The sequence below is a fragment of the Mesoplodon densirostris genome, chromosome 4 (assembly GCF_025265405.1).
Source record: "Mesoplodon densirostris isolate mMesDen1 chromosome 4, mMesDen1 primary haplotype, whole genome shotgun sequence".
In the NCBI taxonomy this organism is placed as follows: domain Eukaryota; kingdom Metazoa; phylum Chordata; class Mammalia; order Artiodactyla; family Ziphiidae; genus Mesoplodon; species Mesoplodon densirostris.
The window spans coordinates 169,596,560-169,609,921 of record NC_082664.1 but is presented as its reverse complement, the minus strand read 5'-3'; the positions used below and the strand labels follow the sequence as shown (position 1 = coordinate 169,609,921).

General features: G+C 39.3%; 1 protein-coding gene across 1 annotated transcript in view; it reads right to left on the bottom strand.

Annotated features, from left to right (window-relative positions):
* Nucleotides 1-13,362, bottom strand: part of PLXDC2 (plexin domain containing 2) — a 401,022-nt gene that overhangs the window by 195,012 nt on the left and 192,648 nt on the right. Inside the window, exon 4 of the mRNA XM_060095440.1 lies at nucleotides 12,402-12,548. Within this exon, the coding sequence (XP_059951423.1) occupies nucleotides 12,402-12,548 (147 nt within the window). The remainder of the gene's footprint in view (nucleotides 1-12,401; nucleotides 12,549-13,362) is intronic.

Below are 13,362 nucleotides of genomic sequence, written 5' to 3'. Positions count from 1 at the left end.
TTAATATATCAGACATTACGCTAAGTATTTTGCCTGCATTTAGCAAGTATGAATGCTAAAATTAGGTGAAAGTATGACAAGAAACAGGATGTTGGTATGCAGAAAGTATCTTCCCCAAAGATACTAGATAATTACCAAAGGAAAAATAGTAAGTTTACAGTGAAGAAACAAAATCTGGCAGACATCATCTTAAGCAGGTGGTCAAAGTTAACATCACCAGTCATATTGACATCACGTACCTCCTGATGTGATGCATGATGAAGGACAAAGTATATCATTCCCCTAGTATTCTTGCCAAAAACAGATACCTGTGTTTAATCATGAAGAAGCAGTAGACAAACCCCAAATCAGGATCATTGTACAAAATAGCTGGCAAAGACTCTTCAAAATGTCAAGTTCATGAAAGATAAAGAAAGATGGAGAACCTGTCATAGGCTGGAGGAGACGAGACTATATTTGACAAATAAATGCAATGTAGGTCCTAGATTGGATTCTGGATAGGAAAAAAGATGGTTTGGGGACAATTCACAAAATGTGAATAAGGCCTTATAGATTCATTAAGAGTATCACACCAACATTAATTTCTTGGTATTGATAATTGTACCATGAGTAAGTAAGGTGTTAATATTTGGGGAAGCACGGTGAAAGCTATATGGGAGCCCTTTCAATAATTTTTCCAAGTTTATTTATAAGCCTGAAAGTATTCCAAAACAAAACTCTAGAAGGACAAGTAATAAGTTCAAACCACCAGTAGTAGTAGAGTCAGGATTTCAATCCAATGTGCTTGACTCCAAAACTCCTGAGTCTTGACCACGATATCATTCTATCTCCCTTCTTTTACACTAGGTGATCCTTTTCCTACCTATTAATAGACTTTCTATAGCTGTGTTTTCTACCTGATACTCTTAACATTGTCAGGGACTCACGTTTCTGTTCTCAGTAGACATAACTTTGATTTTCTTTAAAATTTAATAACAATGAAAATAGTTAGAAAGCTCCCAGGTGCCCGAGGCAAAAGCCACACACACAAAAATCTGAGGAAGGTACAGAACAGTCTTCTCAGATGAAATGCACCAAATCATGGGGACTAGTGCCATGCTGGGTGGAGCTGTAGTGAGCTGCACACCGCTGAGGTCTGATGGCAACACGGTGGGTCCCTTCTCACCAGATAATGGGTACAGCCTGAACTACTCTTTTTTGCACATTTGAGAATCAGATGCTTCCACTTCTTATCCTCCAAGGATAGATCTAAGGGCCTATTTTCTAAACTTACAGAACATTTATTTATTTATTTTTTTACAATTGTCAATGGTAATGGCCTTTCACTGGTATATTCACCTATTTAACAAATATATTCACTTATAAATGTAACATAAACAGAAAGATAGGAGAATGATAGAAATATGAGTATATATATGTATATGTATGTAGATATAGATGGAAAATTTTAAATCAGTAAGTTTCCACAACAAGCAACTACTAAAGAGAGAAAATGTACTATGCAGAGGCATTTCCATGTGGTTGACAGAAGTGCAAGCTTCTTTTGGTATACCCTAAAGTAAGATCCTGCTTCTAGGCCACAGATGAGCTGAGTATATTCCAGAAATAAAACAACTGCAGTGGGCAGGATGACTCGAAACAGTTTTACCATGTAGGATTTTTACAAAATGCAATTTTTTTTTTTTTTTTTTTTTGCGGTACGCGGGCCTCTCACTGTTGTGGCCTCTCCCGTTGCGGAGCATGGGATCCGGACGCACAGGCTCAGCGGCCATGGCTCACGGGCCCAGCCGCTCAGCGGCATGTGGGATCCTCTCGGACCGGGGCACGAACCCGTGTCCCCTGCATCGGCAGGCGGACTCTCAACCACTGTGCCACCAGGGAAGCCCACAAAATGCAATTTTAAACAAACTCTCACACTCCGGGAGGAGTGAACAGGACATGGGTCTTTAATCCAGTGACTGAAAACACTGGAAACCTAATTAAAATATCAAAATGTCCATGGAAAGGGGCTAATCGATATGCAAATATACAGGGAAGGGAGTGGCTCCTTTTAGAAATAAAGCCCATCAACTGAATTGATTTTCTGAGTTAGAAATTCTAACTGCTTCAGCACTTTTTTCATAACAGAACTGAGAACTTAATTAACCCTGCATATTGAATGACACTCTGCGTGGGACTACAGGTAAATTAGAAAACAAAATGTAAACATTTTGCAGTTACCTGATGCTTGCTCATATGAACTTGAGATTAAGTGAATTATCATCATATCTTCTGACTTCTCCCATTGCACGGTTCCCAGAAACACTTGGCTTACAGTAGCTTGCCTATACTTGCATGTTTTGAGAATCATTCAAATTAATGTGACTATTTACCATTCAGGCGGAGCGCAGAACATAAGTCTGTTCAAGGGCACAGAAAGTAAAACAGGATTTTATAAAGAAGCCCTGGGAGGGCAGGTAGGGGAAGGGGAGAACCAGACGTCACTTCCGAATTTTTCATGCTGCTCTAGGAACAAGGCAGTGATTCTACCAGGCTTCTCAAACCTGAGTGTGCAGGGCAATCACTTAGGGTTCTTGTTTAAAATAGATTCTGATTCAGTAGGTGTGGGGGGGAAGGGAGCTAAAATTCTGCATTTCTAACAAGCTCCCAGAGCTACTGAGACTGCCCCAGGAATCCCACTTGGAGTGGTAAAGGCTTTATGTCATATAAATGGTCTTTGAAACTCTAAAACAGTGCTCTAAGGAAGCTTTGACAAGCGTGAAATGGGTTAAAAGGATAAATAGACTTGATTCCGGATAACATCATCTCACTTCATCTGTTAGCACTCAATTGACCTGAAATTTTCCATTTAAGGAAGTAAAGGATAGAGGTAGCTCCTAGCCCAGCACCTTTAAAGCAATGATCTGCAAAACCTCTTTGCAGCCCCAGTACACCTGAGGGCAATGACACTGCTTACTTCCTTGACCAGAGACTTGGACAGGGCAGGAAAAGTATTCCTATGAGTTCATCCTTGACAGACTGAAAATGCCCTCCCTCGCCTCCGCTGATTATAACCTGTCCTCCCTTCTTTCCTGTCACTGGAAAATGACTGTTTTAAAGTTAAAATGCTCACATGACGATGGTTAGTATCGATCTTAACAGACATCAATAGAGCTGTAGTAGCCAGGGTTTCAACACTGTACAAATGTTAAATCATTCCATTCTAGTAGCAACCTTAGGAAGTAGGTACTGTTGTCATTCCCATTTTACAGCTGAGGAAAGTGATTAACAGACAGTAAATAACAGACTTCAAGTCACCCAGCTTATAGTTGGCAAAAGTGGGGACTCACATCCAGGCAGCCTGTTTCTAAGTCCACATGCTTAAACACTGTATCAAGGTGCCCCTCAACGGACATTGAAACAGCACGTAAAACACTGACCAGCTTAAATTGGTTTTGCTCCCTTAAATCAGGTTGTTGATTAATCAAACCTGGAGTTATTTTACAGAGACAGCAGTGCGCATGTGCAAGACAGGAACCCAGGCCTCCAGGCTGACCCTGGAACTTAAGACTCTTCAGTCTACAGAACTCAAAGAATAGAAATGCTTCCACTGGTGCCCTTTACGAAGTGAGAAGTCCTTCAATACGGAAAATCCAGCTCCCAGCAGCACAAGTAACTTGAGACTAGTCAATCAGCTTCCAAGTTTGAAATTCCCCTAACCCCTTAAATTTCGCCCGGAACTTGGATCTGAGACAGATTTAAGCCCTGCCTGCCTCCCTGCCAGTCAACCTGCAATAAAGCTGTTTCCTTTCTCAAACAAAGGTGTCACAGTATTGGCTTCTATGCACATCAGGCAGGGAGTCCTTGCTTGGTAACAATGTGTTAAGATTTGGAATTCAGTGCTGGCAGAGCTCCTGGGAAGGGTGATTAAATCATTCAAAACTTGACTACAGGTTGAAATCAAAATTTAGGCCAAGTCCAATTTTAACTCTTCAGACTCCTCTGCTAACATCTCCTCTTTTATTTTTTTTTAACTTTTTACTTGGAACTAATTTCAAATTAAAGTTACAGGAATAATCCAAAGAGCCCCCTACATCATTTATGCAGATTCACCAGCTTTTAACATTTTGCCACAGTTGGCAATTTTTGGATTTTTCAAAAGCTAAGTAAATTGATGCCTCTGAACACAGCTTCCAAGAGCTGCTCCTTTATCCACCCTACCCATATCTACAGTTTGCTCTGCAGGGCTCAGGGCTCAGGTGCCTAAACTCAGCCTATTTATCAGGAGCAAAACTTACTTCGCATTTCTTCTCAGAGAGTGGCCGCATAACAAGAAATTCCTGGCAATTTATCATTAATTGAGAGTGGCGAAACGTGTTCTACTTCTGGTCCCACTGGAGTGGAACAGAGTGCCTTCAGTGAAAAAAGGATGAGACACCTACTTTCTGGGGCTGGAATTCCAGGCACAGCAGAAGTTCTGATGGGAAGGCAATTTATAAACAAACCATGTGAGACCTTGACTATTTTGCCAAGAGTAATCATCTACCACCTAAGTCACAGGCTATAATTTAGTAAGAAGAAACAGACAAAAAAAAAGATACTGAAAATAGGTATAAAATATATTTTTAAAAGATACTAAAATACTAGCTTGTTCAGGAAATCTCAATTCCAAAATGTCTTAAGTCTTTCATCTTCTACAATTTAAGGTTTTTCACCAGAATTCTACCTACTTGCTTTTAGTTATATTTACTCTTAAGAAACATTATAGTCCACCTATATGTTGCTAATTTTTCTGTGCTATGAAGCATTTTCCTTGCAAAAGAGTCCTGTGAAAGCTTTATCATTTAATAACTTCAGGATGAGAATATGTTTTACACTCATGTTATCTAAAATTAACCCTTGTTAAGTCTTCATGGGGGTCCATCTCGGAAAGGATGATTAAGAACAGGTCTGAGAAGAGAATCTAGGATGAAAGACAGGAGTAAATGGATTTATTCATTCCACCTGAGATATGGCTGCCTGGCTTCAGGGTCCCTTTTTAGCAGCCGTTACAATTATAAAAGATTAATGTGAAACCTTCCAAGAGGGTTTCACAGAAACCTTAAGTATTCTTCTCACTTGTGACTTTAAAAAGATGAGTAGGGCCTCCCTGGTGGCGCAAGTGGTTGAGAGTCCGCCTGCCGATGCAGGGGATGCGGGTTCGTGCCCCGGTCTGGGAGGATCCCATATGCCGCGGAGCGGCTGGGCCCGAGAGCCATGGCCGCTGGGCCTGCGCGTCCGGAGCCTGCGCGTCCGGAGCCTGTGCTCCGCAACGGGGGAGGCCACAACAGTGAGAGGCCCGCATACCGCAAAAATAAATAAATAAATAAATAAATAAATAAATAAATAAATAAAAAATAAAAAGATGAGTAGAGGACTTCCCTGGTGGTGCAGTGGTTAAGAATCCACCTGCCCATGCAGGGGACACGGGTTCGATATCTGGTCCAGGAAGATCCCACATGTCGCAGGGCAACTAAGTCCGTGCACCACAACTACTGAAGCCCCGTGCTTAGAGCCCGTGCTCTGCAACAACAGAAGCCACCGCAATGAGAAGCCCGCTCGTATGGCAATGAAGAATAGCTGCTCGCCGCAACTAGGGAAAGCCCGTGCACAGCAACGAAGACGCAACGCAGCCAAAAAAAAAAAAAAAAAGCCGAGTAGATATTTATCTATCTAGGATTTCTTCACAGCCATCATTGGTAACAGAGAATGTATGATTACTTCCTATGACTCTAACTTTATATAAAGAATGGTGCCTATCCTCTACTAAAGACACAATATTGGAGAAATGAGATTAAATTGAACTAAAATATGATGAATTCAAGTATGATTTTTAAAAATAAGGTATGTTCTTGCTTTGGAAAACTAAGGTTTGTAATATGCATAAAAATTGAACACTGTACTTCACAAGGCCACTATCTTCAAGAATTTCCAAAGTCCCTTCCATGTCTAAAATATGAGATGGGAATGTTCAACCTGTGTCATTAATGCCATCAGTGGAAGAGGGACTACATCCTTACTTGTCCACTTTGAGGGAAGTGGACCAGCTTACATGCCTGGCATGCAGAGGAGCTCAGTTACTCTGAGCTCATATTAATTTTATGGAATGGAACAAAAGAAGGCCTTTCTTCTTTGTTTTGTTTTGAGGGCCAGCCCTCAAATAATACTTTCTTCAGGACAGATATCCTCAAAGTTGATAAATGATTTCAGTATGATAATAATAGTAAAATGAATTAATTAAACCAAAATTAAGGTAGGCACATGCAGACACAACTCATCCCAGTCTGTTATTAAACTAGAGGAAAATCCCATATATGAAGACAAGTGAGGCTAGGTTGATGAACTGTGTATATCTTACTCGAAATGAAACAACTCACAAGACAGAATGCAGCAAGTTTATTCAACCAGTCAAAAATAAAAATAAATAAAAGCAACTTATTGTTAGACACTGCAAACAGGACTCAGGCAAAAATATGTGGCCTAGATAATAGCTTAATAGAGATAGCAAATTAAATTGCCTTTTGAGTTAATCGTTTAGAAAAATAAGCACTTATCAACAGATTTTCTGATGCGCAGAAAAAATGAAATGGTGCAATATGAGAAAACAGTTGACTAAAGTCACCACAGGCATCCAGATATAGCTCTCCCAACACCAACATTATGGAAATGTAAGAGCAATGGAAATGCTAGTCGAAATGATGTTATTTTCCTTGGGAAAAAGAAAATACCTCCAGAAAGCCTAATTTTTGTTTAATGAAGTTTTCTGTATATATTTGAGTAGTCGAGGATCCCCACAGACAACAGTCCAATTTTTAAATTTTAAAACAATCCACCATCAAAAACTATACCAGTTTCATCAAAAACCTTACCTGCCCTATGACGGAGACACAGGAGAGCAGCACTTCATTTTGCTAGTGTTTCTTATACAAAGAATCAATCTTCTTACTAACATATAGAAAGATAATTTAAAAAAAAATTTTTTTTAAAGCCAGCGTATGTTTATGTCTGGCAAAAAGCAGACTGGCAATTTCTTGGCAGAAAATTATATAGAGATATTATATAGATATAAATATATAGATATATATCTGTCTATAGAAAGAGACTCTTAGAGATTACTTAGGAATTAACTTACTTGGGGGTTACTATTTTTTATTAGGACTCTCAAAAAACAATGCCTTGCTACCTCACTGTTATTTTCAGCATCCTCTTATCTCTCTCTCTTTTTTTTTTTTTTTTTTTTTTTTTTTGCGGTACGCGGGCCTCTCACTGTTGTGGCCTCTCCCGTTGTGGAGCACAGGCTCCGGACACCCAGGCTCAGCGGCCATGGCTCACGGGCCCAGCCGCTCAGCGGCATGTGGGATCCTCCCGGACCGGGGCACAAACCCACGTCCCCTGCATCGGCAGGTGGACTCTCAACCACTGCGCCACCAGGGAAGCCCTCATATCTCATTTTAATTCTTTTTCTTTTTTTAAAATTTATTTATTTTTGGGTGCTTTGGGTCTTCGTTCCTGTGTGCGGGCTTTTTCTATTTGCGGTGAGCGGGGGCTACTCTTTTTTTTTTTTAATAAATTTATTTATTTTAGGCTGTGTTGGTTCTTCATTGCTGCACGCGGGCTTTCTCTGGTTGTGGCGAGCGGGGGCTACTCTTCGTTGTGGTGTGTGGCCTTGTCATTGCGGTGGCTTCTCTTGTTGCGGGCTCTAGGCATGCGGGCTTCAATAGTTGTGGCACGTGGGCTCAGTAGTGTGGTGCACGGGCTTAGTTGCTCTGCGGCATGTGGGATCTTCCCAGACCAGGGCTCAAACCCATGTCCCCTGCATTGGCAGGTGGATTCTTAACCGCTGCGCCACCAGGGAAGCCCGGGGGGCTACTCTTCGTTGTGGTGCGTGGGCTTCTCACTGAGGTGGCTTCTCTTGTTGCGGAGCATGGGCTCTAGGCGTGTTGGCTTCAGTAGTTGTGGTGCATGGGCTCAGCAGTTGTGGTGCACAGGCTTAGTTGCTCCGCAGCATGTGGGATCTTCCCAGACCAGGGCTCAAACCCGTGTCCCTGAATTGGCAGGTGGACTCTCAACCACTGCACCACCAGGGAAGCCCCCCATTTTTATTCTTGAAGTAGCACTGGAAGCTTGTCAAGGCAGGCGTTTTTCCCTTCATTCCAGGTTATAAAATTGAGGTTCAAGAGGCCAGAATCTGAGAAAATGAGTTTTGGAGCCAAGGTCTCACAACTTCTATAACCCCAGACTCCTTCTACTGGGACAGTAGTACTTCTCCAGAAGTTGTGAATAAGAATTTCATAAACTGTGGTTTCAAAAGACAAAATAATTGTAATTTGTCTGGTTGTTGAATCAAACTGAGTGTCCAGCAATAAACTAAAATATATGGATCTAACAGTACATAAGAAAATCTCAAAATTGTGGCATTTGAAGGTCCTCATAGAAGGAAAAATAAGTCTGGACTGGTTCCTAGGTTTGTAGTTAGAAACTTCTAGATCTGCAATCTGATAACTGAGGACTTTGAATAAGGAACAAAAAAACCCAAATAAGTACCAGTATTTGAATGTAAGGGGCTTGGCTCTTTGCTTGTCATATGATAGGGAATCATACAAAATTTTCACTTTTCTTTATCTATGAAGACATGCTCCTTCCTTTAATGCATCCAACTGTAAAACTAGGTTTTAACATCTGTTTTTACTGCAAATGTGATTTAAGAAATGTTATTGAAACTAAAAAGAACAATGGAGAGATAAACAAAAAGGACAACGGGGAGATCTGAAGGAACAGGTAATCAAATTACCATATATGTGTGTATATATAATATAAATACTAATCATTTTACTTTACATTATAAAAGGGAAGAGAAATCAGTGTGTTTTGGCATGTGAAAAATGTGAATTAAATGACTTCTAAGTTTTGCTCTGCTCTGACAGTATGATATTACTGTGGATGGGAGAAAAGGGAAAACTCTTACTCTATTTCCACATTCCTCCTTTTCTAGAGAATTAATCTAAGATTCCAAAATACTGCTTGGACCACATTTACAAATGATGGTGGTGAAGGGGAAAATATTTCTTTAAAAAATTATGTTTCCAGGTCAGACACTCCCATATCTTCCTCTGACCCATTCAGCTGGCAAAGGGGAGGGAAACTATATCTTCAGGAAATCCAATCTTCAGCTTTCTCACTTCCTTTCCTGTTTGCCCAGGGCTGGGTTAGTTAACCGACTGCCCCCTGAGTCTTATCCTAGGCTAGATCTTTCTATTCTCTTTTTTGTCTAATTTGTTCACAGAAAGGATGCCCTTGGGTACGCAAATTACATCAGTTGGTGGTAAGATTTAAGAAACCCCCCTCTTCCCTTCAGGCTTCAAGTTAAATCCTGTTTCCAGCCAAACTACCAGAGAGCTTTGCATCAAGGATTTTGATGATTATGATTTCAGGGAACCTAATCAGTGAAGTGAATCATTGTTTCCCATTTGCCTTTATCCCTTGTGGTTAAACCTCTCAGTAGTTATCACAGGGGGGAGAGTAGCTGTGGCTGGGTGCCTATGCTGTGTGTGGAGAGGGGCAGGAGGAAGAGGGAGTATGTGGGCATCGTTGAGCCCCTGGTCATATCAATACCTGAACACTACAATTCTGTCACCACCTCTAAAACCTGGCTCTACTCCAAGGGTGGCATAATAGAAATGGAGCCAAGAGAACAAGGCAGGATTGGAAAGATGGGGAGGCCAATTGAAGAAATATTAAAAAATGGATCAGGGGCTTCCCTGGTGGCGCAGTGGTTGAGAATCTGCCTGCCAATGCAGGGGGCACGGGTTCGAGCCCTGGTCTGGGAGGATCCCACATGCCGCAGAGCAGCTAGGCCCATGAGCCACAACTACTGAGCCTGCGCGTCTGGAGCCTGTGCTCCGCAACAAGAGAGGCCACGATAGTGAGAGGCCCGCGCAACGTGATGAAGAGTGGCCCCCGCTTGCCACAACTAGAGAAAGCCCTCGCACAGAAACGAAGACTCAACACAGCCAAAATAAAGAAATAAATTAAAAAATGGATCACTCTCTACAATTTGGAAATCTTCAAACTAATATTCAACAATCATACTTATGAAAGAATGTACAAAATTTTTATAAAATATTTTAGTAAGTAAATTTATAAGTTCCAAGGTATAAAACTCCTTAAATGAAGGAGTCCAAGTGGCAAATTTTTCCAAAAATAAGTAACTAAGTAATATTATCAATTCTATTGTTGTAAATGGAAATTGTGTACCTGTGAGCGCTTGTGTGTGTGTGTGTGTGTGTGTGTATGTATGTTCTGTTGGTGGTGATAGAGAAAGTGGGTACAGGACCAATTTCTAACACTAAGAAATACTTGACAATCGCTTAGATTCTCGTGGAAAACCAATGCAGAGTAGCTAAAATAAAGGTTTCTATCAGTGATATATATTTAAAAATCAATGCATGGAGCACCAGATAAGTTACAAGCTCAAGCTCAAGCTCAAGTCTTTCCATTTGTGTTTAAGCCAACCTTTAGTGTTGAAAGCAACAAACAATGTCACTCTCAAAATCACAATTATAAAAAAATAGATCTTTAAATCATAATATTTCTTGAGACTATCAGAGAGCTGTTACAAGGCAGCCAAGCAAACCCTATTCCAAAGAGAAACCAATCTTCTTTGAGGAAAGGCAGGACACATGAACTGCCTACCCTTTGGGAGAGCACAGGAGAAAGTGTAAGAAGAAATCAGCTAATATTTTAACTGATGAACTTCTTTCTCTGCTTACAGACATCACCCACAGTGGCCGACACCAGAACTGGGCCACTTCATGGAATCTCAATGTGGATACGCAAACGTTCAAACTCTTACAAAGTATATTTTACACGATTAGGGATTGCAATATAGTGGGAAGATTGTCAAATGCAATACATTCCTGACAAAACATGGTCCTAATCTAATCTTTCTCATTTTCTCTTCTTTTGAAGATCTGTTCTAAGCCAGACAGTGAATCATTTCTGAATCTGTCATCTTCTCTGAGACTGCTTGAATATGGAAAGCAAAAGGGATGATGGAATTCATCAAGGGGAGGTGGCTACTTCGTTTGCTTCTCAGCCTCAATGAATCATCATGGTGAATTATAATTAATTTCCATTTTAACTGTGAGAAGTCAATCTCCTGACATAGGAACATCTACATATATACAATGAAGGCTGTTGGCCAAAATTTTTGATATTTTACATTTATCAAATCAATGCCTCTTTAAATCAGATTGGCCATTACTCTATTCGTTCTATCTTTGTATCAATAATGGCAATAGCCCTTGAAATGTTAAAGTTATTTTGTTTTCTCTTTATGTCATGATAAACTGAACAGGACATGGCTTCACTGATAGTAAGATCACCACTATAATCCATGGCAACAAAACCAAATAACTTTTAAAATGTTAAATCAGGCATCATCGTTGATAAAGTGATTATCAAAGAACATTCTGTGAACCAAGTGTGATAACTTTTACACATGCATTTTGAATGGGGAATTGACTGCCTAGGTTAACACCTGAGTCACAGAACTTACTAGCAGAAGACCCTTAGGCTGATTTTTCCAAGATTAAGTTCTCTTATCTTCAATACCTAGGTGGTTGTAATATTTAAATCATAGAATTGTTGTGAAGATTGAAAAAGCTAATCCATGAAAGCATTCAACCTGACACATAGAACAGGATATCAGTGACCATGTAAGCTAAGTGAGGCTTGTATTCATATCTCCTGTCATCCTGCCTATATAGATTCAGAAACTGTGCCTCAGAATAGTTAAATTGTTTGTTTAAGGAACCACCACTGGTAAATGATGTAAGCTCAGACTTAAAATATGTTTGGAGTCTTCTAGATTTAATTATTTTCTTTTATATTAAATTTCTTCACATAATTACTTTCTTTCATATTAAATTTCTTCACATAAATCCATAATTTGGTCTACATGTGTTATCTGAATTGTGAATGTTTCTGGTTAAATCTTTTTCAGACCAAGGGTAATAAACTCATGTAAAATGGAAGATAGCAAATTAATGTAATTAAAAAAAAAGTTCTCTAAATGCATGGATTACATGCATGTTCTCTAATTACATGAAAACTGAAAATCATCCAAGATAAATCACAACTTTAAATTGAATATGCAACTCATCATACTTACTGGAGAAATTAATAGTTAATTAATTAATTAATGGTTAAATTAATGGTGGCTTCTCAAAATAATTCTTTATCATTTTCTATAACATCTTACATGAATTATTAATCTAAACTGCAATTGCAGAACTAATATACTTGAAAAGTGATCGTGTCAATTAAAGCAAAATTTTTTTTACAGAAGAAGAAAAAGAAACTCAAAATGTCAAAGCACTTACTGCAGCTTGTCGATGAGTATTGGACAGTATTCCATGAATCTTCACTTTGTCCTTTTCCATTTGGTCTATGTTCACCCACAAATCCCGGCTGGCAGAATCAGATGGACCATATATCCGAGATATATAGTAATTATGATCTGTGTCCTCCTGTAATAATAAAGAATAATGCACATCAAGGACACGGACAGTACAGATGGACCTTGAGGGTATTGTGCTAAGTGAAATAAGTCATAGAAAGATAAATACCAAGTGATATCCCTTATATGTGGAATCTAAAAAAGCCAAACTCATGGAAACAGATTAGAATGGTGGTGACCAGGGGCTGGAAGGGGGTGAAATGGGGAGATGTTGGTCAAAACTTCCAGTTATAAGACGATTAAGTTCTGGGGATCTAAGGTTAAGATTATAGATCTTAAATGTTCTCACCACAAAAATGAAATGATAATAATGTGACGTGATGGAGATGTTAACTGATGCTATGGTGGCTAGCTTTTACAGTATATAAGTGTATCAAGTCAACGTGTTGTACTCCTTAAACTTATACAATGTTACATATCAATTATATCTCAATAAAGGTAGGAAAAAAAGAGAAGCATTAATTTTTTTCAGTGACTACTCAGTACTAGCTAAATTTGCCTAAAGCATTCTAATTTCTATTTTAGAAGGTAAAAAAGCATATTTTACTTTTGACTATGGCTTCTTGAAATTTCTCCATTTTATCAGTTTATTTTGATTTTTCTCTAGAGTTGTGTAAATATTTTTTTTTACCCTAAAAATGAGAGTGTGTCAGAATTGTGGCAAGCAAAGATAGAGATAATCATATGTGGTTCTTGTTATAAGCTTTGTGTTGATACTGACTACTATTTAAAATAATACCTCTAAGATGAATCTACTTGTAGCATTTTTTTTCTTTTTCAGGTGAATTCAGAGTGCAACATTTAATGGATGTTTTTTCACATCA